Source organism: Solea solea, chromosome 19 (assembly GCF_958295425.1).
Source record: "Solea solea chromosome 19, fSolSol10.1, whole genome shotgun sequence".
NCBI lineage: Eukaryota > Metazoa > Chordata > Actinopteri > Pleuronectiformes > Soleidae > Solea > Solea solea.
Genome location: NC_081152.1, coordinates 15075274 through 15103075, shown reverse-complemented (window position 1 = coordinate 15103075; position 27802 = coordinate 15075274). Strand labels below are relative to the sequence as shown.

At 40.6% G+C, this 27802-nt stretch overlaps 1 protein-coding gene across 3 annotated transcripts in view; it reads right to left on the bottom strand.

The window, feature by feature from the left end:
• LOC131446318 (RIMS-binding protein 2-like) overlaps positions 1-27802 on the bottom strand; it is a 55962-nt gene that overhangs the window by 23264 nt on the left and 4896 nt on the right. For all 3 annotated transcript variants that reach the window (XM_058617470.1, XM_058617472.1, XM_058617471.1), the window contains exons 3-4: positions 4022-4111; positions 1113-1214 (exon numbers count right to left, since the gene is read on the bottom strand). In XM_058617470.1, coding sequence (XP_058473453.1) covers positions 1113-1214; positions 4022-4111 — 192 coding nt within the window. The remainder of the gene's footprint in view (positions 1-1112; positions 1215-4021; positions 4112-27802) is intronic.

Below are 27802 nucleotides of genomic sequence, written 5' to 3'. Positions count from 1 at the left end.
GAGGTGACAGCGTTGCATCTCAGAAGCCATTTTAAATATATATAGTCTCTTTTCCTGTTGTTTTAGGCTTGTGTTCCTTCACGCTCTGCTCTCTGCATCCATATCAAACTGTGTAATTTTCTCTTGATAGTCTTCTTGTCATCTTAATCGATACACTACGAGGATGAGACAAATCTTTCTCGGTTGTATTATGGAGCAGGGGGCAGTTTTTTCAGATGGGTACATTTCTCTCTCAAATATCCCGACAAACAGACAATCAATAGGTGATGCAGGGAGGCGAGGATTTGTAATGAGAGTGCTTCTCGCGGCGCTGCGAGACTGTGTCTGATTACTATTGGCAGACTGAAACGCGCTGGAAAGAAGGAGCCTCACTATGAAACAGGTGACGCCACCTAAACTTCCCTGTAAAGTTATAAAAAAACAAACAAACACACGAGCGAAAATGTGGTCTGATGAATCTTAAAAAAAATGATGACGTATATAACGGACAAATGAATCATGGGGTGGGGATTAGGGATGGGTCAAAATATGGATTTGGTCGTGTATCGTCGTCCTTCTTCGTGTAATACGATAATCAAAAGTAAACAGTCCCTGCCAGTTTAGAGCGTGATAATAACATATGTATTGCTCTTGAGTAGTGGAAGGGATTAATTAATCATTTAAAGTCCTGGCATAAATGTGCATTTGTGTATTGTAATCAGCAAAGTTCATTCTTTGAGATATACAGTATATAAAAAAAAATGGCAAACAAGAAATCAAGAAATAATCAATAGAATAGAATAGATGTACTTTAATAATTCCAAACTGGGAAAATAAGTCTTTTTCAAGACAATTACAGGATTATGATTCATGATTTAGGGAAAAATCAACTCAAACACTTAGTTACAAATCAGGTTCAGGACACAGGAAAATGTTCCACAAAATTAAAACTTCTTCAAATGTGAGACAAATTCTCACACATTGCTGAGAAATGCATTATGCATAAAGAGGCACTTTAATAGAGAAATTCATATAAAAGTAGGATAGATTTAAGTTATTGTTTGACACGGGTTTAGAATGACGTTGTAATATTCTAAAGGACGGACATTAAAGAAATGGAGAGGGCATCTCACCTTTAAGAGCTGTTCCAGGCTCTCCACTTGTCCCTGGAGCTGGCTCCTCTCCTGGCTCACTACAGCAAGGGTTAGTCTCAGCTGATCATAATCTGATCGCACCTACATGGGTAATAAAAAGCCAATATAAGGGATGCACGATATCGACAGATATTGGCAAATATTGGCAGATATTGGCTTTAAAATGAATTATCGGCAAACACCACCGATATGACTAATGACTAAAATATTAGGCTGAAAACGCTTGTGTCCCCTGACAGCTATTATTTTTGTTGATGCTGATTTATTGTGATATTTTATATACACATCTGCTGCGACATGAGTATGAGATATATTATGTTAATTCCACTAAATGTAAATTGCACACTAAATTACCTCTGCAATTGGGTAAAGGAATAGACGTCTATATCGGTATCGGTTATCGGCCCAAGCACTCGCAATATATTGTCATAGCAGATATCGGCAAAAAGTCTAATATCGTTCACCCCTAGCCAAATTGAAAGTAACACCTTAATTATATTCTTTTTTGTTCTGTATTTAGAGATTCTAAACAATGATACAGCAGCCAAAACTGTTTTCTGTATAAAGATATGCGGGAATAATGGTGTCAGAGCTGAGCAGAGAATGAAGCCACAATCCGTGATTTTTCCAGCTTTGATGATGTAAACACAAACCCTTTTTAACCACTTGTCCCCACACGTTATTTCTTTACAGTCTACCTGCTGCACAACCATCCTTTTTTTTATGAGTTTAGTTCTTTCAGTAGACCTATACGTTTCACATTTTTGAATCAAGGCTGCAGGGTTGATTATGCGTTCACACTCGGAAGTGAAATTAATCAGCACATTTCCATTTGGTCCTGAAGAGACAGAGCTGCTGACTTGAGCATTCTGCGTCTCGTTTCTTCATCACTCTCTCGGCCTGAAGCTAAGCCGGGTTCCTCTGATGGCGGCCCCACAGGACTGAGCGAGAACATCCCTCAGCCATCATCTCATTAATTAGCCCAAAAAAAAAAAGACGAGCACATAAAAGATAAGCTTAACCTGCACAAAACTAGACCGCTGCAAAGGAAATGATTTCATTCATATATAAAGAGAAAATTAATGATTAGCGCTGAACTACATCATTACATTTTGAACATACGGTTTTATAGAGCGCTTTTGTAGCTCGTCAAAGACGCTTTATTTCATTTTGAAGTTGGGTAAGAAAAAACCAACATGTACTTCTGTGACGCCCTTGTATTTAAATATTGTCCACATAACAAATACATGTCATTAACTTCATGTTGTTGAGAAATCAATCAACTCCTTTGACCAATATTACATTTATGACGCTTTAATTATTAGAAAATTCCCCCCATAACCTAACAAAGAAGTCGGTATGATTAGTTTTTCTGTGATAGCATCATCACAGTCATGTACCCACCGTGTGTCTTTCCCTGTTCCCTTCTTCATGTTCTAATCTGCTGTCTGTTTACTTGGCAGCAAGTGGACACACTTTTGTCCCACTTTCTTGTCATCCCTGCGCCCAACCTTGTCAGAGCGCGGTTGACATTTTGTTTTTGTGTGGCAAGAGCTCAGAGCCGAGTCCCTGGACATGTGTCAAATCTGCCCCCTCTGTGAAAGTCACTAATAATGCCAGAGTCACTAATTGTCTACCGTCACACGCGGTCACCCTTTCTCCATCTGTGTCTGTGTGCGCACGTTTAAAACTGTTGAATTAGACATACATGAACCCATGAAGAGCTACCACACGTGATAACATACATGTGACATAGGTACTTGCAAAGAAAATGTCAACACACATTTTGAATTGTTTTGTCATTAAGCTTAAAGTCACCATAAAATATTGAGGATGAACTGTTTTGGAACACATCACCGATTTGCATGTAGCTTTGTATTACTAGAATAGGGCTAGTATTTTTGTAAAATTGTGCTTCCCAACCTCAGTTTGCCCTGAGTTGAGAAAAATCTTCATTTTCTTTGATGCTTGTCCACCAGTGACACTTGGTACTGTTAGCGTAACTGTTAGCAAAGATGGCGGACACTGTTTACGTTCTGGAGATGAGGTCCCGTCCCTTTACGACTGGGTCTAAAAAGTGTGGAATTAGCGTTGCAGTGTCAAGCCTCGGACCAAGCCTCGGACCAAGTGTCACTGGTGGGCACATAACAAAAAAAAAATTAAGAATTAAGATATTTCTCAACTCAGGGGAAACTGAGGTTGGGGACCCAATTTTTAAAAAAATACTGCCCATATTCTAGTAACACAAAGCTAAATGCAAATCGGTGACGAAGTAAATTCAACTAAATCTTAAGTGAACCCACCAAGTAGACGGTAAGTAAACTGAGCCCACGGCTATTAGTATAAGTAAATAACTATTTACCTACCTGTTTTTAAGGTGATTATGTACAGAGACCGGATTCAACTGTTATTTTCAGCATATTTATTAAATAAATAATATATAATGGAGCATTTTGGGGACCACATGGTCGGTGTAGTGGTTAGCACTCTTGCCTTTGCAGCAAGAAGACCCGGGTTCGCGACCTGGTTGGAACAAGGGCCTTTCTGCATGGAGTTTGCATGTTCTCCCTGTGTGCATATGGGTTTTCTCTGGGTTCTTCAATTTCCTCCCACAGTCCAAAAACATGCAATATGGGGATTAGGTAAATTGGACACTTTAAATTGACTGTAGGTGAGAGTTAGTGGTTGTTTGTCTCTATACGTGGCTAATTTGGGAATGGCGGGTATACAAATCTATGCCCATTGTTTCCAGGTGAGGTCGATATATTTTACCCTCATATGAGGATGATGATGATGATGATGATAACAGCTACAAAAACAACTGACTTGACTTGTCAACCTCTGCTCATTGACTCATGTTTGTTAAACACGTGTGAATGTGTGCTTACCTGCTCATATTTAGATGCCTTCAGCTGGTGGTTGATCAGCTCGAGGTTCAAGCGGTTTTTCTCCTGCAGGGCAGCATGGAGCTTTGCTCTCTGAAGCAAAAACAGAAGACAAAAGCCCTTTTAGTGCGTTGCGACATTACGATTTAAGTGGAAACTCGCTGTGACCACAACCATTAACATCGCTGTTCCCCTTTGCAATTCGATCAGTGCCATCATAGTTTTGTTGTTTGTTTTGTTTTGTGAAACCAGAAGAGCCATGTTTCACGTATGTTGTCAATAACACCTGGATTTATTTGCCATTTTCCACAAAATGAGACAACTCATTTACAAATCATCATGTTGTATCGAAGAAACCTAAAACTAGTGACTTAGACAATAAACTCTCCAGGAAAATGTTTGCTGATGGCCAGTCAATAGAGGATTCCGGCTGAGACACTATGATGATATGTATGTATACGTTATGATTATGTGATACATTCTATTCCTTGATGCACAGACCTTCATGTCTGACTACATCACGTGAGCAAAGCTATGCTTCTTCTCTTGATGCTGTCTGGAGGACAAATCCCACAGCTGTATAATGTCACCCTACATTATCTACAGCATGTGGCACCGTTATGCTCTTCCCTTGTTTGTGTCCCTGTGTGTTACTGTGTTGGTCGACTCTGCGTGTGATGATGATGCAGATTCCCGTGTGCCATCCCTCCCTCCCGATTGGTGCGCCTGCTTCCCGCCTTCCCGCCTTTCTTCCACCAACTGCATGCCCCGGTTGACCCGCCCTTCTACCTCTGTGATTGGTTTGCCCCGTTCCAGCTCACTCACCTCCCAATCAAGCACACCTGTATAAATACCAGCAGCTGAGAGTCAATCAGTGGGCATTGGGGTTCTGTGTGAGCTAGTGTGTCATGCTGTGTCTGTTGTTGGGTGAATGGGGGTTGGAATTGTTTGTAAGCCGTATTTTGAAAACCTAAATGTTCAAGATAAACTTTATTGTCTTGGACAGCAGTGGCACTACAGGTGATGTTCCACTGGAAAAACAATGTTGAAACACGGAATCATACAGAATAATAAATAAAAACAAGTTATTTCTGGTTTTGTACTTTAGTTTGGTTTCCTGTATCTTCATTTTTAAGTGGTGTCCTCCTCCTTTAGTTCCTGTTCTTTTGGTGTTTTGTTAAATACTGATTTATCCTTCTCATTAAAATACTATTTTACTTTTGAACAACCTGTTTCAGTCTTGCTTCCCCGGGGTCACAACAGTGTGCGATGGCTTGCAGGTGATTGAGAGACAGATTGTGTGTCAGCGCTCAGGTGGATACTCGACGCTGATTGGTCGCGCACAGGAGGTTGACCAACTCTCCGCTAGATCTTAAGCTTGTGTTATTTCAAAAATGGTTTATTTAACATGTTGCTGGTAGAAACAGGAAGTCTTTGGTTCATCCAGGGTCTGAACGCCCATGAGGTGAATTATAATAATTAGGTTCTGTGTGAGTTTAGTTCAGTTTGACTGTGGTGGTCATCTTTTCTTAGCCACTTCGTGTCTGTTGCGCTTAGTTCAAATCTATTTTTGGAAGTGGGCATAAAGAGAGAAATAATGAGGAAAGACAAGAATAAGAGCTGCAAGTTGGGGAAAAGGGAAAAAAAAATTAATCCTAATATAGAAAACAGTACAAACTGGCAAAATTCACAAACCTTATAATGAAGAAGGGGTTTAAAAGAAGAGTGTAGTTCCTGTCTGCACTCTCCACTCCGCCCACATTCACATTCAGACGTTGTCATGCCGCTGGTGCTGCAGGTACTCAACCATTGCATAATTATGCCAGACTCCAACTAGGGCAACATTCTCCCATCACAGCTCTGAGCTTTCAAGAGTGATTTCACTGTGACTGGTCATATCCCGGCTCATAATACCACTTTATGCCGAGCGGCTTTCTTTAACTGTTGATTGTCATTCTCAGCAAAAATGATTTAGAATGTGACAATTCTGCTTTTGTATTTTAAGACATATTAAGGAGTATTAGGGAATAATCTTTTGAGAATATGAGAATAAAGTCATGATATTAAAAAAGTTATTATGAGAATTATTTCTTAATTATTATTCAAGTAAAATTTCAGAGGATCAGCTGCAACCTCCGTCAAGATGAGGGACGTGAAGAATTTGTTAAATGCAGTTATGTTAAATGTAATTAAATGATGATTAAAAAATCTCATTATGACCTCTTTCATATTACGATCTTTCTCATTTTGTAGTATTATGAGGAGAAAAAGTCGTAATTTCAAAGGGCTCCATGGTCACATTTTAATAGCACAAGGTGGAGCCTCCAGTAAAGAGGAGCAGGGAGGAGAACAGCGTGAAGGTTCTTTATGTGCAGGCAAAGACACAGGCCGGACCATCGTGGGGAAGACAAACAAACCGAGAAACAGATGAAGAACGGGACAAGGACAGGAAGACAAAGACTGGCGAGCCAGGTCACTGGCTGCTTTTATTGTGTAGCGCCGCCGTCGCCACATCACATCACTGCACACACAGTCAGTGCACTGAGCCACACCTAACCACTGTAGCAGTCAGAAAATGAGCTTGTTCTCCTGCTGCTGACAGTTAATTATGAAGACAAGACACATCATGGGGTGTCAGCTCTGCAGCTGCTCTCTGCACTGACTCCCCAGGACACGGCCAGTGTGGGGACGGACGGACGGAAGGAAGGAAGCAGGCCCGAGTGACACCATTGATTTTCCTGAATTGATTCGATTCTGATCCACTGGGCACCAGTGTGATTTGATATTGATTTATTTAGAGATATTCCAGTTTCCCGCTCCAATTTGTCTTAGTTATGAGAGCGATTTTCACTTTTAATGAGGGAAATTGTGCGACGTTTGGATCTCTCGCTCTGACCTAAATCCATCATTAAAAATATAAATGTTTACACCACAAAGTACTTATATAAATGCTCTTTTTATTTAGCACTACAGCACAGTCAAAGGGGATCATTGAAACCCACAAAATTAACCATGTTTAGTATTTACGACTTAAACAGCAGTAGGGGGCGTGAGCAGAACCTGCAATCACCAATGAGAGCGAGAGTTGACCAAGAAAAAGATGTTTACTTTTGTCTAGAACCGTAATCCACATCACATCGCACACATCACCAACAGCCTTCCATGGAAATGATGCAAAGACTTCTAGAATAAAGAGAGCAAGAGCTGTGATGCAGTTTCAGGGGGAGAGAAAAATGTTTACAGTTTGAAGTTTGTTGAAGTCTGATGACAAAAGAAAAGAATGACCTTTCCAAGGCATCTTTCTTTCTCTTTTCTTCCTGTGAGCCTCAGGAATGATGTCTGTTTTTTCTAAAATCCTCCCACTTCCAGTGAGTCACACATTCACAGCTCTGCCTAACACTCTGTAATGTCTTGTAAACATAATGCTACACTGCAAGGCCAAGGGACACACACACATATTTTGGTGCCAATATGTACAAATAAGCAGAAAATAAACATCCCTCTCTCTCTCTCTCTACACCTTCCTCCTCTGTCTTGCCTTGTCTCTCTCTCTCTCTCTCTCTGTGTGTCTCTCTCTGTGAGTGTCTCCCACACACACTTACCTTCCATTACCAACATGATTCTCATTCTCTCCCCCAAACCCACTAATTTAGCTGCGGGCCCTAAATCTGCTCTGCTCACTGTTGCCGGTGTCTCGCCGAGGAAGTCCCAGAATCTATGCTCTGCATCCATAAAGAGTGGTTTTTGGTTTCTCTGTTGACATCAAAACCATGATTGCAGCAGCACAGTCGTACAATAGACAACAGGATTAAGAGATTAGATTATTAGATTTGGTGCAGCACTGCAGGTTATATCAATATCATGCACCTTTTGCATCATCAATTTGAGAGAAAAAAACCTTTACTGGTTTCAGTGATGATGAAATATTTAGGTAAAATATGTAACTGATTTTTTGTTGTTGTTTTATTTGCATGTTTAGTTTATTTTAAAGTTAAAACAGGGGTTTTAACCCCTTGACTCTCACCTTTTCCTATTTTATTCCACCCTGTGTTGTATTTTACCGTTTAGTTGCATCTTTTATTTCAAAGTTAAGTTTACTTTTGGACTTACTTTTTGTGTTTTATTGTTGTATTTGCTTATACATTTTATTTCCACTCTGAGCTGCAATCCTTGTATGAAAATAAAGTCTATTATTATTATTATTGGTAACTTTTCAAGCTGAAGTAAAGCTTCCGTTTAATATTTACTGTCTTTTTATATATAACAAGATGGTGCATTACCATGTGACACATCAGCATATTAACTGCTATAATCTAATGCAAGGATAAGAAGTTATACATATAAATGAGTTCCAACTTATTATAAATATGTCAGGTTTTTTTTCCACCCAAATTTCCCTCTGTAGTCAAAGCTGTGAAAAGAAATTCACTTTGCTGGGTTTTACACTGCTTTACATTTATTTAAATAAGTAGTGTTAATGTTTATGCAATCAAATCATAGATTTGCCACATCAGAATAAAACTGCTATTAATGGAATTTCATTACAACATTCAAATTCTGCCTCTCGTGAGCCAAGAGAAGATTAGGCAAAACTACATTGGATTTGTTAAATGTAGAAATGACGGTTTTTGATCATAATTGGTAAAATAATATTAGAGTAAGAATAAGCTGCTGTAACGGAGAACGCATGAAGAATGAAAATTGAGATTTGTTTGTGATAACTGCTGCTGACTGGGATTCCTGTGGTAGAGGATTGCTCCTGTTCCATAAACTCCCGGGAGGATTCTCATTAATCATGTGTCACGGTGGAAACATTTTGTTCCACGTAGTGTACAACTGTGGGGAGGAGGAGGAGGAGGAGACTGGTGACATATGCTCACATCATGTGAGCACCGCTCAAGACACAAACACAGCTGCTGTTAATTAATGAACGTAACAAAGTCACAACTTTCATACGTGATGAAGAGACAACAAATATCAACTGAGTTTTGCTGAAGGTTTTTTTTTTTCCCCCCCTGAGAACAATTCCAGATGAAAGTTTAACTAGAGTTCATCGCCGGTGTTTTAGAGCGGAGACACATTTTATTCCCTACTTATTCTCCTGTCCTGGGTATAAGTTACTGTAGATGCAGCAGCTCAGATTAGCTTCTCGAACTGATCCAAATGTAGATATTTCAATTTTATAAACACATCATTTGTTCTTTAAAAAAAAGAAGAAGTGAATCTAAAGATGGGGAATAAAGTGCATTTTGAGAGAATAGGAAGTGAGTTCTTTCCCTGATAGATTTGTTTTGCAATCAGTGGCATTGCCCCCTAGTGGTTATTCTATATATTTTTATTTCCTGGTTGGCTTAAGAAGGAACCTGGAAGACCATGTACTTATACAGTCTATGGTAGGGGTGTCAAAAGTACGGCCCACGCGCCAGAGCCAGCCCAGCAGAGGGCCCAATCCGGTCTGCTGGATGAATTTGTTATTAAATTCAAATTTGTTATGATTAGAATCTAATCATAATGTAAAATACTATATGTTTCAGTTCCATATACCTGCGACTAAAATGTTTGTGCCTTTTGTAGTTTGCACATGTGTAACTTGGGCATAATATTGTTGACATTGCACTTATTCTTTTCAAGAAATTTCAGATTGTTTTGCAAAAAGGTAATTAATTAAATGTAGAACAAAGGGAAACATTAGGAGTTCTTGTCGTTTATGGGTGATTATGCTATTACTTTACCAGTCCTAAGCAGCGGCATCATCAGCTCTCTGTTCAGCACCCACGAGTCAGAACCATGGACAGCTCCCCAGCTGTTCTAGTGCAAACAGCTCAACTAAAAATAAAACAGCACTGGTGGTTTTGCATGGAGTAAAAATCACAAATTAAAATTTATTTTCCATTCCACAACAGAATGTTTGTCCATACCAGTGTTTTTTTTTCTAACTTTCATTTCATTCCACTATTAAGTCATTTTCCGTGGAGCAATGTTTCATGGAAATTGATTTCTTCTACACTTAATACTACAAACCCCAGCCTGGTATGAAACACACTGCAAAGTCAAGGTCCAAAACGGTTTTGTTTTTTCTTTGTTTGTTTTTTCACTCTCAAAAATCCGATTAAGTTAAATACACAATTGCTCTCAGAATGATTGCAGCTGCAGTGCCACAGGGCTGTAATATCATATTACACAAGTGTAAGTCCACAGTGATGAATCACCTGTACCCAAAACACATTTCATGACCAACACACTGAACTAAAAAGAAGCCAATGATTAAATGGCTGGAGCTAAATAAATAAATAATAATAAATAAATAATACAGTTTCAAAAAGGTTTGGCAGGCAGTCCCGAGTATAAATTATTGTTAATAGACTACAACATGCAAATTAGCTGTATGATTACATACTTGAGATTACAACCCAATTAACTGCCACGGTGCATTCACAGTTTCAAGGTTGACATTAGAACATTAAAAGTTGCTGTGCGCTGCTACTTAAGGATTAAAAATGGAGGGGGGTTGGCTTTGGAGATTTATTGTGTAGCATTAGCAAGGTCTTCACTGCAGCATAAAGGATGATCTATCATGCAGTTTGTCCTCTGAGGGGGTTTTTAGAAGGCGTTTTTACAACACGTCGTGTGACTTCAATCCCATGCACTTGATCTTGGGCCAAACATCAGCTTCCTTGGCAGAATGTCACAAGTCTTCAAGAGCATTTTCCGAGATCAGCTTCTTGTCCAGTGAACGCTGTTAATGCCGCGCATTACAACACAGGCGTGACACCTGAACTGCGGGGGTTTATAACGGCTGAAGAGTTGGAGTGATAGACTTTAACCTTTACGTCAGGAGGACGATTTCATTTGGAAGCTCTCTCTCCCTGCCCTTCACATTTGCCCCCGCCCCCCAAACTTCAGCATTGTTCATGTTTTCTTTATAAAATAGAAGTTCACGGTTAAATGTCACCGTAATGTCAGCACTCGATTATTCATCAGTGCGCCGTTGAAAATATTCTTCTCCACGCGGCGGTTTCAGAGCGTCGTCAGAGGATGTTCCTCTCTGAGCCTCTGTGCCACTCAACAGGTGCCTCATTCATAAAACATAAATTAGTGACTAATCTATTTGTGATGGCGGTGAGTGTACACTTGTGATTACACATGTGCGAGCGCACACACACACACGTCACAGTCATACGACCCATAAGGTCATCAGTAAGTGTAAACTGTGGACGCAGATGGCAGAGCCAAACATAGAAACGTGTGAGTTGTAAGTGGAGTGTTGGTGTGAGCACATGCACGCCTTAATGACTTGACTGACTGGTGTCTCCAAACAGATCTTTGTATATATATTTATATAGTACTGCAAAAAATGCCTCTAAAAAAACAAGAAAATATAACCACTATTAGGGGAAAATTATGGCACTTAAGTCTTCTTGAAACAAGAAGGAAAATACCTTGAAACAAGTCAAATTATCTAACGTATCTTCAGCATTAACGAGTAAATAAGTCCAAAAAATAGTGGGATTAGATAAATACGCTGAATTCAAGTCAATTACACTAGTACATATTTTCATTATTTTTTAAATTATCTGAATTTAAAGATTCCAAATCTTCCAAATTACCTCACATGATGAACACTATATACACAAATCCGGGTTAACCCTTTAGTGCTCACGCAGCACGGATCTGTGCCACAGGTGCACCCATGGTAAAATGCCATGAGAATAATGGGTGTGTGTTTACAGGTCACATATTCAGGCTTAAAAAAAATGCATTATTTTCCTCTTCTTATGTGCTGTTGAGTCAAAGTTAGGATTCATCTTATATCGCATTTTTAGTAAGTGATAGAAAGTAGCAATAATTGTGCAGAAGTGACAAATTAGACCGCTTTTTCTTTTCATTTTTGTTCATAAAAACGAGCCGTGTGAACTTTGAACTGTGACTTATTTCACAAATTCAATCCGATTTTAAACATTTTGAGTACTTTTTGTTCAGGTGTGTTTATATAGTTAAAACATAGATGGATATAGACATAGTAACGGAAAAAAGCAGCCAAAATGCCAAAAAGGGAAACTCCCAAGTTTGTGGTGAATATGTAAATAAAAAGTTTTCCCCTCTTTCTTTTTTTTTAACCACTGAATATGAAATTCACGAGTCACTTCTGCAGATTTAATCACACGGATCAACTGGAGCTTGAATGGAATCCGAGCCTAAGCAGTCGCAGATATTCAATATTAACAAAGTCTCGGCTCAGATCACGTCAATGTGGCAGAAATATCACGCGAGGGCTGAACATTTCAGGCAAAATGTCTAATTGTGGTTTGTCGGACATGCATTGATTGCGATTTAAGTTGCGATATCATTTTAGACCTGACTTTGTTATAGATTTATACCATTATAGAGCATCAACCACATCAGATATCATCAACACGTTAGTGAAATGCAGGAAGGAAACATAAAACAACCAAATATAGAACAAACTATAGCCTTTGAGATTTGATAATTACATAGTTTGAAACTTTTAAATTGAAAACTAATGATTAGTTGCAAGCTCTTTGTTTAATGTACATGAAAAGAAGAGTCTTGTGTTTCAAAACACATACTCGATATTTAATAAAGAACGATAATTCTGATAGTTGTAAAAAATAAAAGCCTTATGGACTAAACCTTGGAGCACACTACCCTTAGATATCAGGGAAGCCAGCTCACTTGATATTTTTAAAAGAAGACTTTAAAAAAAATCTTTTTTACTCTAGCCTTCAACTTGCTCCTTTTTATTCCATTTATTTCAAAGTTAAAACAGGGTTTTTAACCTCTTGACTTTAGACTTTTCATTCCACCCTGTGTTGTGTTTTATTGTTGTACTTGCATCTCTTTTCTTTTTAAATGTTATTTTCCTTTTTATTGTGAATCACTTTGAGCTGCAATCCTTGTATGAAAGGTGCTATACGAACGTGTACAGTGCAATTTTATGCTACCTTTGTCTTGTTATGAAATTAAACATAAAAGCACTGGTGTTTTTGTTTAAACACTTTCACTATCATGTGTTTCTGCACCAGTCCATGTGAACTTCTCGCCGAGCAGAAGACAACGCAGACTTTTACGGAAGGTCGACTCGAGACGGAGACGAGTCAGGGAGAGACCGGGGCTGCGGTCAGAAAAGATTAACTTCTCACTCCTCGACCTCCTCTGTCACTTCCCCTGTTACTCATCTGAGCTCTGCATACTTTCTGTGATGTTACAGCCAGTGTATGCAGAGTGTTTGCTTTCGAGTCTCCATCGCTAGTGTAGTGTCTTCACTATTCCTTAAGTGTGCTTGTTAACTTGTATTGAAATCAAAACATGAATAAATTGCCAGAAAACGGATTCCCAGTGATCCTAATTATCAAATATAGAATATATTCTTGGTTTTGGTGTGACAACACAACATCCCGAAAGCATGTGTTGGTTATTATTCATTATTTTCTGCCATTTTTTTTACAAACGAAATAAGTGATTATTCATGAATATTCTGTCCCACTGTGCAAGATGGTCTCAATCACGGTCTGGATCGGACTGTGTGATGCCAGTTTTGAGGCTTGTCAGATGGTGCAATGAACAATAATCAAGCTTTTGGCCGTAGCAATTTCTTATTATCCGTCAACAAAATGAAGAGGCACGAGATCTGTGAAGCCAGTCACGTTTCTCACAAAAGGAAAAAGGGCAACGTGAGAAGACAATTCGGCTCGTGCTTGTGTTCGCTGCCAGTTTGTGCCACATTCCGACTGGTTGGCGTGTAGATGTGGGGCGTAGCGGCTGCCTCTGTTGAATTTGAGTCTTACATTGTGATGCAGCTCAGTCTGTACATTTTCAGAGGCTCTCGAGATGTATGACGCGGGAGTTTTCCGGTTTCTTTCAGGCCAGAATTGAACTCATGGTTTCCTAGAGTTTAATGGATATACAGTATGCGAGAAAGGCAATGAGAGTTTAAGATAATGATAAAATCATTCTAATTAGCAAATAATTTAAAGAGATATCCCAGCAGACTAGAGGTTGCCAACGTGGTTTGATAATCCGATCCGGCATGGATTTAAAGACGGATCTACAAAGTAGAATATACCAAAATATACCAAAACAGAATTTGATGCCAAATGTGTGCAGCAAGAAGATCCAGATCCAATCTGAAGGTGTGTGTACAAGTGCAGGGACAGAGATGAAGCTTGAGTGTTCATATCAACTTTTACTTTTATTGAGCTATTTGTGATTATGCAGAGTTCCACCTCCAGCTGCACTGAATATGGACGAATCCTCCAGGGAGTAAATATTGGTCTTCCTTGAAAATACACATGCCTTAGGGGAATGTTAGAGCATAGGAGTGTGTATAATGAGTTGTGTACGTGTGTTCTCTGTATATATATATATAAAGTGTATGTATATATATATATGTGTATATATATATATATATATATATATATATATATATATATAAAGTGTATGTATATATATATATGTATGTGTATATATATATATAAATATGATGACATCACAGATCTGATGCAAGGGCTACAAAGATGAACCGATTCCTGAATTAATCGGCAACTATTTTGATAATCGATTACCCGTTTTGAGTGTTTTACAATTATAACAATAACAATTGTGTTCAGTTTCCTAAAGGTGAATATTTTCTGGTTTCTTTGCGCCATAAAATTGAATGATTTTTGCGGACCAAACAACTAACCGACTCATCGGCAGATGAACGGATTATGAAAAACAATCATTAGTTGCAGGCCTGTCAGGATGAGGAGCAGGAGCTATTATTCCCTCCGGCCACACAGAGAAGATCAGAGGGCTGGAAAACCAGTTGTGCAGTGTGAGGCTAATGAGGAGCTAGAGAGCTGGTTAAGGATTACATGTGCTTGGTCAGAATACACAAGGTGGACACAGGCGGACACAAATGTACACCCACGTATGTGCACACAAGCCCCTGCATATGAATGCTCATGAATCTCCCTCTCACGTTCACAGGCGACACACAAACGCGTACACACATTCATCTTTCCACACACACGCTCACTCAAATGACCCCAATCTGCAGCAAAGCATACCACACAAGTGCTAAATAATGTACATGTGATCCCACTGCACATTTGCTAAAATGTACAGTCGGCTGGAAATACACTCACAGCGCCTTCAGAAGACGTTTCCTCACTAGTGGTTTCAGTGGGGTTGACAATCCATCCGTAGAAACACACTTTCTAGAACCTAAATAGTGCCGACTGTATTTAGAACATACTGTATATTACAGAACGGGGAGTATTTCCAAAAACCTACGGCCTGAATATGGAGACCATAAGAAATCAATGTCAGGATGTCCCCTCAAGTTGGCAGCTACATGCTCTCTGGGTGCGTGGCTTTAAAAATACAGACGATAAAACAATTATCGCGTCCTAAACTCATCTTCTCGTATTTGCTGTAGCCTTGAGACTTCTGAAGCTTTTGTAACCAGAAGTTCAGAGGGCGTCCCCTTCAAAATGGGCGATACCAGCTCTCGGTCTTGTCTTTGTTTTGTTGTGTATCAGCTTTGATATGCAAGTTAAAAGTTCACAGTGAAACACACACTATTAAGTAGTACCAAATTACCAAATGGTTCCTCTTGTGATTACAGCGTCGGCAGCCCAACATGAAAGAGAGGAAGATTCAGGGCCGCTACCATGACTACACTTCTAGCCTTTGAGCAGCGGATGCAGAGCACGACTTTAATCTCACACAGTCTCATCAGGCTCACAGATGTCTGGACAATATCCTGCTGATATGGATCTGCTGTTTCTGATGTGATTTTTTTTTTTTTCTTCTTCTTCTTCTTCTTCGAGATTCGACAACACACATATGGAGAATCCAAAGAAATGGCTTCTATAACACAGAAGATGAAGAAGATGCACGCAAGCAAGTTTTAGTATAGGTCTCAAGTGAGGTGGACTCAGTGGCGCAGAGCCAAAGGTGACAGTTACAGGAGCACAGGTTCTGTCATGTCATCTATATCTGAACAGGCTGGCCTGACACTGTGTACTCCTCTCTCTCTCCCTCCTTCCTGCCTTTCTGTTCCCCTTCATGTAGTCGTCCTTGGAGTTCAGTCCACCAAAGACCTCTGTGCTTTTGTTTAATCATTCAAGTCCTTGCAGACATAAAACATTAGGGACTGATTAGAGACTGAAGAGAGAGAGGGGAAAAAAAAAAACCACAGGTACCAGTACACGTACTATTTAATTTAAGTTATTTAAAGGAATGGAGAGAAAAACAAGAAAGAACGCTGTTATCAGTAGAGAAAGAAGTTTGAGGAGACGGAGAGAAAATTACCAGGGACAGTCGGAGACGATTAGTGACGTTGTTTTAACAGGATTTTATCAGCATGTTCACCTCGCTGGCAGTTTTATATTAAAATGATGTGTGATACAAAACCATATAAATATGGTCTAACACATATTTCTGTCAGTGTGCCATAGGATATAAACATGGCACAGCTCATGGCCATTAAACGATATCCTCCAAAGGACACTCTCTCTCTCTCTCTCTCTCTCTCTCTCTCTCTCTTTCTCTCTCTCTCTACACTTGTCCTTAATTGATCCCAGATAATTATGGAGACATGAAAGTTGGGTCATAAAACCTGACAGGCTGGAAAATGATCCAAAAAAAATGTGCTTGTTTTATATACGTTAAGTAAATCAGAGGCAAACTCCACTGCTGTGGTGAAGCCTTCGGTCTTTCCTAAAATTTCTAAAAAAAATTCCTAAAAACCTATACACCACCTGCATCGTGATATAACTGAAGCTCTGCTCATAATGTTCTTCTTGGTATTAAGACTTCAATCACACAGTTACCATTCACCGCCAACATTCCGTCTCACTTTCGGTCTCTGCCCCACCCTCTACCGTTTGCTTTCCCCCCCTCTGCAGTGCCGTGTGTGTGTGTGTGTGTTTTTCCTTGAATATAACTTCTGTGTATCTTGAAAAGCTGCCAGGAGACGTGAGGAGGAAACGTTTCCTTCAACGCTTTTCCCTCCGCTTGGATGACATCAACACTTGTGCCATGCATGGCTGGCAATCAATACAGCGTTCACTCATATTCAGGCGGGTGTGTTCACGCACACGTAAAAAACACACACACACACAGGGGGTGAGGTGAGGGGAGGGGATGATGGGGGTTGCTATAGAAACTGTTCTTTTTCAGGTATGTAGTGTCAGCGTTGATGTAAAAGAAAAGCAGCGACGAACTATCACGTGTAACACATCTGTGACGTGTCGAGAAGTGAGCCTGCGTTTAACCACAAGCGCTATATCATTTACTTCCCATTTAAACCCATGGGATGAATTCACATGATATATAGAGTGTGCAATAAAAATATGAGTAAAACCGAAATTCACACCCCATTTTTTTGGTTGCTAATAGAGCAGCGGAGCACAGGAGCACACATGCACTTCATTAATAACACTGTGAAAATGTGTGGGAACGTGGTCTGTGTGGATTTTCCCCACACACACACAAAGGCTGTCTGCACATGTTACTCCATGTGCACATAATATGTGATTATTGATAATGTGCCGCCACGCCCCTGTAAGGCTGTCACTATAGGGTTTATTGCAGTGCTTGTATATCCCCGGGAACATTTTGATTAGTCAAGGAGCCTCGTCTTCTGGCTGCCAGACTCCCTCGAAATCTCAAGAGAGCGGCAAAGAAATCAGCCATGAGACTGAAAACACAACTTTCATTCCCCCCCCCATCTTCCTCACTCTCGCTCCCTCTCCTTCTTGCCCTCTGGCAACCAACTGAGCGTCGAGTGGCACAGCAAACTATTCTGCTGTAGGGAGATGAAGTGGTAGTAGGGAATAAGAAGCAATGGGGATACGCTGGAAAAGGAGCAAGATTAAAAGCAAATTTACTGCCTGGTGTCGCCTGATAGAAAATGACAAAATATTGAAGATGGAGAAAATGATATCATGTCATACAAACCAAAAATGAGACTAAACAGAAGTGTGTGTGTGTGCACCAGTTCTCTCTTTCTCCTCTTCCATAATCATCCAATGGTCTCGTACCCACCCACACAGCCATATATTCAATCATGAGCAGGATGCAAGTATATGAATAAACACACACACACTGGTTTACTGCAAATCACTTAACCCAGAAATTAAAACAACCACTGAATGACTGACTGAGCGTAGTGAGAGCTTTGATTTCTCTCTCGTTTCAGGTCCAAACCTGATCCTTCCATTCAAATCCCTCAAAGAGAGTGAGTCTCTACACAGGTTTTCTTACCAGAAATTGATTACAGAGACTATGAGTGTTCTTCTGTCAGTGGAGTTGCAAACGTCTTCCTGTTTTCACTAAACCTTTAGCACAGGGGTGTCAAACATACAGCCCGCGGGCCAGAACAGGCCCACCAGAGGGTGCAATGCGGCCCGCGAGATGAATGTGTAAACATTTTTAATAATAATGTTGAAATACTATATTTTTCAGTCCCTTTTGTGCCTTTGTAGATCCACTGTGATCTGTAAGAAGAAACTTAGGCATAACATTGGTGAAATTGCACTTGTTTTTTTTCAAGAAATGTCAGTTTGTTCATGTTATGTTTTGGAAAATGATACTTCATTAAATTGAAAACATGAGTTCTTGTTGTTTATAGGTTATTATGCTATTGTTTTACTGGTCCGGAGCTGACCAGAACAGTTTTAGCTGTTACTTTAACACCAAAAGAACAATCATAAAGCTGAACAAAAAACCTGAACTTTATAAATTTAATAGGAAGTGATTTGTTAGTATTGACTTCAATAGTTGGATGTAGGCATAACTTATAACCCGGCATACATACACACATACAGACACAGTCTCCCACATTGACATGCACCACACATACACACACAATTTAGAATTGCCTCACTGGGATAATTGACCTGCAGGAACCACGTGTCACTCAGCCTTGTGTCATGTGCCCAATGACCCCGCGCAGTCGTTACTGAAGTTTCATTCCGAAATAACGAATGATCTCTTCTGTCTGTTGACTGATTAGCTTTGTGTCCTTGTGCGTCGCCTGTCTTTCTGATTGCCTGCATGACGCAGATTCATCCTCCTCTTTGGTCTCTTTCTCAGTCCGTCCGTATGCTAGTTTGGATTTCAGTATTTGAATCCGTCTGCATTCATCATTAAACTGTACGAATGAAACGACCCTAGCACTCTTCTTTCAAAAAGGAACTCCATGACCTGCCACACAGTCTCTTGCTTTTGTGGCACGAGTGGCTTCGGAGACACGTCTGTTCAGAACAGGCTGTTCTGAACACAGCACATTTCCTCACAGTGTGATTCTCGACAATATGATTCCCAAACAACTACCTTTTGGCCTTCAAGCTCACGGCACAACATCCAAGCCTGATGGCCTCCACCACAGGCCACCGCCCAGCATCCAAACCAGTCCTGCCAACCGGTTATCCAGCGTTTAGCTTGGTGGCCTCTATCCAGCATCCAAGTCCACTACTAACAACCCAGCTAGATCCCAGCCCTGACTGTCGGGTGTCATCAGGGTTGTATACAAGTCTGCTAAACACATCCGTACTCCTGCTTCCGCTGTAACAACCGGCTACATCGTCAAACCCTGACTCAGAGGACGATTCAGTCAAAACGCAGGACCACACACTCGATTTCAGGGACGACATTCCAGGGATTTGGGATCTCACAGAAACTCATCTAACGTGACTTCAGAATATTAAACAGAAACGGAGGCGGGCTGTCTCTCCGTTCACTTGTGATACGTCTTGCAGGACACATTAAACAAGCAATTATAGTGTTGCCATAAATCCACAAGGTTGTCCTCTGTCTCTACCATCCACCGGGCTTGGGAGACGGCCTTCACATTCATCCTTGTCGCACTGTGGGCCAACTCGCTCTCATTGGATATTGTTGAACACTTAAAATGTGTCCAATGAAGTCATTTGGCCAGATATTTAGTTCAAATCAGCCTAAAATCGGAAGATACCTGCAATTGTCAGAAGGTCCAGATCTGGACTGAAATCTGGCCAATTATCCTTTAGTGTGGGGCAGACTTTAGCGGTGAACTTGCTTGACCCCGGGATACTCTGAGCCTACGCAAAAGCGGCATGGGTCACAGAGAAATCACTCTCCCGAGCTGCCTATAAAGCTCAACAATGACTCAGTTGCCCAAATTAGAAGTGCATCAGTTGGCCAGTGCCAAGAGCAACAGCCCGACTGGACCCCGCAGTTGTCAGTCAGCGCCTACGTCTGCGACTGATCCCCAGCGGGAAGTCCAGCGAACACCTGCTGCCAATATCCTGTCTGCAGCCGTCTTGCTACAGGCCATCCACCAGGCTTTACATTTCCCGTTTTACTTTGAAAACACTTTTGCATCTTCCAGTTAATGTATACTTCCTGCCCCGCCCCAATTACTTCCACCTGTTACGGTGATTCTCATCATATTTATGAATCCATTTCTTGTGCTGCCCTTATGTCTTATATCTGTTATAATCTCTGTTATTCATGATGCTTGATTCCCCTTCAGTTTGATTTACCAGCGTTTTCTGAGTGTAAGACATCTCCACATCTCCATGAAAACCTGTTGTCTCTTGTTAAAGTAGTTGCCGTCACTGCACCGTCATGCCTCGTAGTAAGTCTGCATTTGGTGTCCTGCAACCCTGAGACGGTGCAAATACAAGAGAGCAAATATCCATCACCAACACCTGGCAACCCGTCAGCAAGCAGGAACCAGGAAAAGCTCAAGTTACTGAGCCAATAACGTCAAATCGCTCACATACATGCACTAACACACACACACAAAATCAATTTGTTTGACTAAGCACCACGTTCGTGTCTCCACCCCCCCAGCGTGTCCAAATGCTCATGTGAACATGTGTCTGCATGTCATGTCCTTACAAAATGAACGTCTGCATGTACGAGCACTCCACACTCCCATGCAGACACACATGCACATACTAACCTTTTTCAAACCACAAACATTAAATCATTAAAGCCTTTCACCATAACCCCACCCCTCGGCACGCACACATACACACACACCCATACATCTCCAAACAGGTGGCTCTGCTTCAGTCAGGAAACACAGAGGGCTGGATGTTGCCTTTCCCTCCTTCATCACGTCTCGGGGACGAGACAAAATGTACAAATCCTCGTGTCTCATCCAGGCTCTTTGGGGATGTTTTGCTTCTCTCTCTCTCTGCAGCAGCAGCTGCACACACACACACACACACACACACACACACAGGTTTGTCCCCAGCTGCATGGCTATGCTAACCCTAATGCACTATATATAGGACTCCTGAACAGAGCTACATCACACACTAAAACACGCTTGAGTCACTGATGCAGAGACAAACAGCAGCAGTAGAGAGGATGAGGAGTGGTGATAAAGAAGCAGCATTTACCGTGTGTGCTGGCTAACACTGGAGCATCCTGACTGAGGTGCTGCTTACTCTTTCTTCCTCCTTGCTCTGATCTCCTCCCTTCCTCCTTGCTCTCTCTGGGTGGGGAATTGTGAAACGGCTGCAGCAGCATTAGTGGCAGCTCCAGGGCCTGTCTCTCTCTCTCTCTCTCTCTCTCTCTCTCTCTCTCTCGCTCTCTCCTTTTCCTCCGCCCCCCTCTCTCTACACTCTCTCTTTCCTATTCTCCCACTGCTTTCACTCTCTCCCCACCCCCAAAGACCCTCCTCCTTATCATCCTTCCTGCATCATTTTTTTGCCTCCCTTCTCTTCCGCACTCCCTCTCTCTTCCCTCTGCTTAATTTCCTCCCCTTCTCTCATGCCCTGTACGCGTGTGCAGTGAGCTGCGGAAATCCACTCTGTTGAATTAATCAGCCAGCTCCACTGTTACAACCGTCGGCTGCATCAGTGGTCGACTGCTAAGCGGAAAAAAGGGAAAAAAAAAAAAAGGTATCGCTGCCAATAGGAAACAGACATGTCGGAGTCTGGCTCACAAATAAGGATGGTTTATTGAAAAGGCGGCACGGACACAGTCTGGAGCTGCCAAAATGTGGCGAAGTGACAGCAGCCTGTAATGACGGACCCTTCCTCCTCATTTGCCGTAGTGTGCCTTTAATGTGTGAAAAGAAGGGACACTTTAAATGTGTGTCTTTAGTCTTTAAAACCCTCCTCAGGCGGTTTCACGTCTCTAAAAAATGATTTACATCATATTGAATGACTGAAATAATCTGTAATATAAAGTCATTAAACACTATAAAGATCTATCTTTCCAGCTTTAGGTCAATCTGTGAGATTGTATGGTGATTTTCATATGTTGTGTAATAGGTACCCTGCATGTGTGTGAGTGTAAGGGGGTTATATTTTATTTAAAGGGCTATATAGGTAGTCCTGACACCTCAAACTTTAATCATGAAAATCGTCTCCAGGTTTAAATTGCTGGGGTGAAATTGACCCCAAGGATGAATGGTGTTAAGAAATTTGTTCAGTGTTTCGGAAATGAATGCTGACACGTTATAATATGTCAGGTGATGAGTTGGAATAAAGTTGACTAAAAAGTTGAAACACAGAGGTAATAATGGGTAATAATTTATACATTGTGTCATTTTTGACCCCTAGAGGACCAGCAGATGGGATTTATGTGTAAAACAGCATTGTCACTAAACTTGTACCACTCTGTGATAAGTCAAATAGTCCAAATAATTCATTGTTTCATTTAATTTTAAGTATACTTTTATGTAAACAGGGTCTATTGGCCCTAAATTCCAAATTGAAGGGTAGAATTTGTGGTAACGGGTTGGACTGAAGTAAAACTAAAGGTGTAACACAGAATTGATTGACAATTTTTACTATATACTTTAAATAACAGTCAGACCAGACAGGGTCATTTTTGAGTGTTGGGTCTCACTGAGTCTTTAGACTGGTCATCATCAGAGACAGTGGGGGAAAAGGCAGTAAATAATTGGAGTATGTTTTTTGGGGAGAGAAACATAAATGATTCCATTCAGTTAAAAAAAACTAGTAATGTTACAGTCACACAATGTATAATTTGTTGTGTCCTATTCCGTTGTTGGATATTATTTGTGTCAGCAAGGAATTTTAGCAGTACAACTATATGCCAAGATTTAGTTGTTTGGCAATGTGTAGAATTCTATACTGTCATTTTCGACTGCAGTGTTTCATCGCTTAACCGTGATTTCCATATTTGTAAGGGTCCATTAAAACCAACACACACACTAAGATACAACCAATTATTCAAATGTTCTTTCTGTTTCAAATTCTAATCCTCACGGTTTCACAGCTTTTAGCCTTTAACGACAACACGACAACACACTTGCCATCACACTGCCTACACTGCCTTGTAACAATCAGTAATTATATCATGTTGACATGAGTTTGTTCGTGGCCACTCATGCATGTCCCTGCATGTGTGTTACTGTCAACGTGGGTAGTTCCGAAAATAAAAAAATAAAAAAGATTTAATGCGTTGAAGGAGATTTTCAGTGAATCCACGCGGGTTTTGATGCAACAGAAATCGCTTTCCAGTCCAATTTTAGGGGTGATATGACTCAACGTGAACCTTTTTTAATTATTTGGTTAGAGCTTATTTCAAGTTACAATAACATCTAAATGGCAGGGAGTTTGTTATTTCTTCATTTCTGCTTCTCCTTCTGTAGGGGTCACTAAATGCCCCCCCCCCCATGGCTGGGCCCGATTTAGAGTGTTCAGTTAACACAATCAATGGGGAGCAATTGGGATTAGGTATCTTGCTCAAAGGTATCTCAGTCCTTGATCTGTGAGGAGTCAAAACGGCAACCCTCCACTTACAAGTTTCCTTTCCACTAGGCCATGGTTAAGTTCATTTACTTTTTTTTTTTTTTTTTTTTTTTTAACCCTTTAACACCAAAGGGCCAGAAATTGTCCTGTGAGTGCTTTTGCCCAATTTTTCTGGAATAACTTTCAACATCTGGCAGTTATAGACAATTTGTCTGTCAAAATGGTGTATTAACAATTTAAAATGAAGAACATTGAAGAGTTTTATTTAGAAAAAAAACACTGTAGTTGTACACGAACACCAGATTTTGCGTGTTGAATTTGAAATGTGAACAGTATAAAACATATTTAAAATAATATTTGTTGACTTTTTGTCTCATTGTGCAAAAACAAGCCAAAAAAAATGGAAACTATGTACAGGCGTTTTTCCAACTCTCTCCTCTCTGGTGACAAAGACACTGATTTGCCGGCTTCCTGCAACGGCGCAAGAAAAGTTCCTGTAATAACCACATGTTGGCTTTGACCTGCAACTTCTCCGCTTTCAGAAACCGTTTGTGATAACACAATTACGGTATAATGCAAAGTCATCTGCGATATGCTCAGTGTTAAAGGGTTAAACAAAAGTCTCATTTTGTTCTTAGATTCAACTCATTGTGTTTTGTCTACAGAGACTTCTGTGGACAAAAATCACATCACATCATATTTTATGAACATTTATAGCACAGAACCAGATCATTGCAAAAGTGCTTCACATATTGTCTTGTCTCGAAAAATATCGAAGCCCTGGTTTGTAGGATGTTCCTCATTATACAGCCAGCACCAACTTGTAAAAGCAGATATTGTCACACAATTAAAACGACTAGTTGTCGTTATATGGATTAAAAGCAACTGCTTCTCAAATACAGCTGCTTTAAAACTATAGTTAAATCCATACTTTGAACAGCAAGTCAGTCATTCAAACAAAAAACAGCTGTCGGTTCATAGCAGTGGATTTCTTGTATCTCAACAGTTAATAAAAAAACAACTGTTACTGTATAACTCATCTCAAAATGTGTCTGCAATTAACACGCAGAAAACGTCTGAAATCTGATTATGGGAAATCTGCTTAAATGACTGCAGACAGAGCAGAACAGTGGCCACACTAAAACATCTACGCCGGCCTGGATGTGGGTAATAAGGAGGTTATGACAGGAAGTAGGAATGGAGAGAGTGAGAAGAATGATGGAGACAGAAGTGTACACACATGGATGAGAGGAGGTGAAGAAAGAATGGAGACGGAGGGAACAGAGGACATACGAGAGAATATATAAGTGTATAGATATAAAAAAAAAGGATCATATTAATGCTACTATTTCTAGTGTTCAGACAAGAAAATCGGTCCACACTGGTTAATTGCAACTTGGATTTGTGTGTCTGGATATAACCAGCCTATCTGCATGGGTTGCTTTGGTAACAACGTAGGTGTATCCACATTTGTGGCACAGCTTTCAAACAAAAAGATGCAGGGGAAAATGGAGGTGTGTCGTCTCACTCTCGCTAACAATTGCCTTGTCAAGTCGCAGTGCAGAAACTCCTCCGTACAGCACAAGCAAAAAAGCTCCGGTAGGAAAAGAGACTGGTGTGTATGTGAAGCGGCGTTCTGTGGCGTTACATGAGCGAATAGATGCAGCACATCCCAGCATCATCTTGAATGGAATTTTAAGCCACTACCAAATGTGGTTTGAATCAAAAAAAATACAAGACCACAGTCTGATTTACTCCGATAAGCATTTAGAGTAGACAAAAGTTGTCACATTTGCCGTCTAGCTTTGCTCATCATTAGTGGCACCATTATACACTCAGACCATCTATTCTAAAAAAAAAAAAAAAGGCTTTAGCTCTTAGTGATTTTACTTAAGGAGCTAGAAGATGAGAAGTGGGTATGGAAATGGACCGGGGGAAAGAGGAAAATAAGGAACCCCTGTCTGAGATAAATTAAATTAGGGAAAGAATAGAAAGCTCAGCCTAAACACACCCTGTCTAATATCTGTAGTTAAAACAGCCGTGCGAGTCAAAACAATGTGAAATTTTCCTGACTTCCCTGTGGGTGGTGGAAGCATTATTCCAGCTGAATTGTGTTACACTACACTGGGCTATTATTAACCCCCGGGTTTGTCTGTGCATCTTTGATTAGAGGGAGTTAAAATGGAGATTATGGGGTCAGCTGAGACAACAGAGCTATTAGGGGGTTATCGATTAGACGTTGTTCCTCTTTGCACAGGGACAGCCCATATCATCACGAGGACTTTCATCTGGGTGGACCAGCTGCTGGCAGTACACAATTGTTGCCATAGGGATCAGTGTCCAGGGAGACAGCTGCAGCCCTTTTAGCAGCAGTCACACAGCACACAGAAGGTCATTCTTTACCTAAGGTACCTTTCTTCGACTGTCCGTCACAGATTGTTTCCAGGCAACTGCTTCACAGCTTCTTCTTCTTTTTTTTTAAAGAGAACTCCACTTTCTCGTTTTTTTTGTTGTTTTTTTGCCATTTAAGTAGCAAAATAACAAATTTCATGTTGGAACACACGCAGACCAGAGCTGAAGAACCTGAAGAAACGTAAACTCAGCATGAATTTGATGAGGAGACCCTGTGAGATGTGGGGGCTTAACTGGCAGTGTGATCTGGGATCTTTTACCGAGATAAATTGAAGCGAAAATGGCCTCAAGAGAAGACTTTGTTTTTTGTGGCATGTCAGTGAATGTATCCAGTAATAGAATACACATCCTTTATTTATCCTTAATCAGCCTTAATTTATTATTATTTTTTTAAATATTAATTTTTAATACATAGAGACAAATAACCACCCACCCTCACACTCCCACCTATGGTCAATTTAGAGGGTCCAATTTACCTAATCCACATATTGCATGTTTTTGGAGTGTGGGAGGAAAACCCACGCACACGCGGAGACAACGTGCAAACTTAAAGAATAGTTGTTTTTGTTTTTTTTAAATAACTAATAATCAGCCATCTGGTGTTTGCAAGTGTGCAAATCTTGGAAATGTAATCACACTTAAAGGAAAAAAACAAAAAAGGAGTAAAAAGAGTAAGGGTTTGTACGAGTTAATATGCATGAAAGAATGATTTCTCACTGATCCATAGGTGAATTCTTAGTCTTTGCATGAACGACCACGAAGGCTTTCCACGGTGACAGTGAGAAGACCGCCATGCAGGCACCCAGCTGGACCGTATAGTGTATATGTACATATTATGTAACTTTAAATCATGTTACTGACTGCGTACTGCATGTGAGTTATGGTCATGTACATCAGGCTCTGCCTGAGGCCTGGGCCGGCTGTCATTAATTCAACTAAAGAAACAGAAGTAACACTGCGCAGTAGGTCTTCTACAGTTGCAGTGTTTCGCATGATAGTTTGTTTTTAAATGGGAGACAGAATGATGGCAAAAAAGAAGAACTATTATACCCAGAGTTATTATTTTGTACCCTGTCTGGTTTTTATATAAAGAGGAAACAAGAAGAGGACAACTAAGTAGACAATTATTTAAGTTTTTTTTTGTCCACACAAGTCTCAAATTCAAACCGTTGTTTACACCACATCAAAGACAACGAGAAAGCGCTCTCAGTGACAACCCAACAGGAGCAAACACACAGACTGCAACATGTGGGTTTCCCTTACTGGAAATCAAGTCACCGGAGCCTGTGACAGACGCAGCCATTATGCTCCGTCAGTTCCTCTCTGCCAGTCTGTCCACACACTTCTGCGAACAGGCGTGTTGCCAGGACAACGCCTCACATGTGTTTCCATTCGAGACCACCTGGGGGAGGCCTCCAAAGACAGTCGCTATGTACACAAATGCATGGATGAGCATATAGGGCAAACACAACACACACACGCACACTCCTATGCAATAAACACACGGAACCACAGCCGCTCCTTATCCATTTACCACCACAATAAATGCACACGTGTGCAGCCAAGTGGGGGGGGGGGGGTAGGCGTGTGTGTGTGCACAAGGCCATGCGAGGAATAAAAGCAGCGACAGGGACTATAA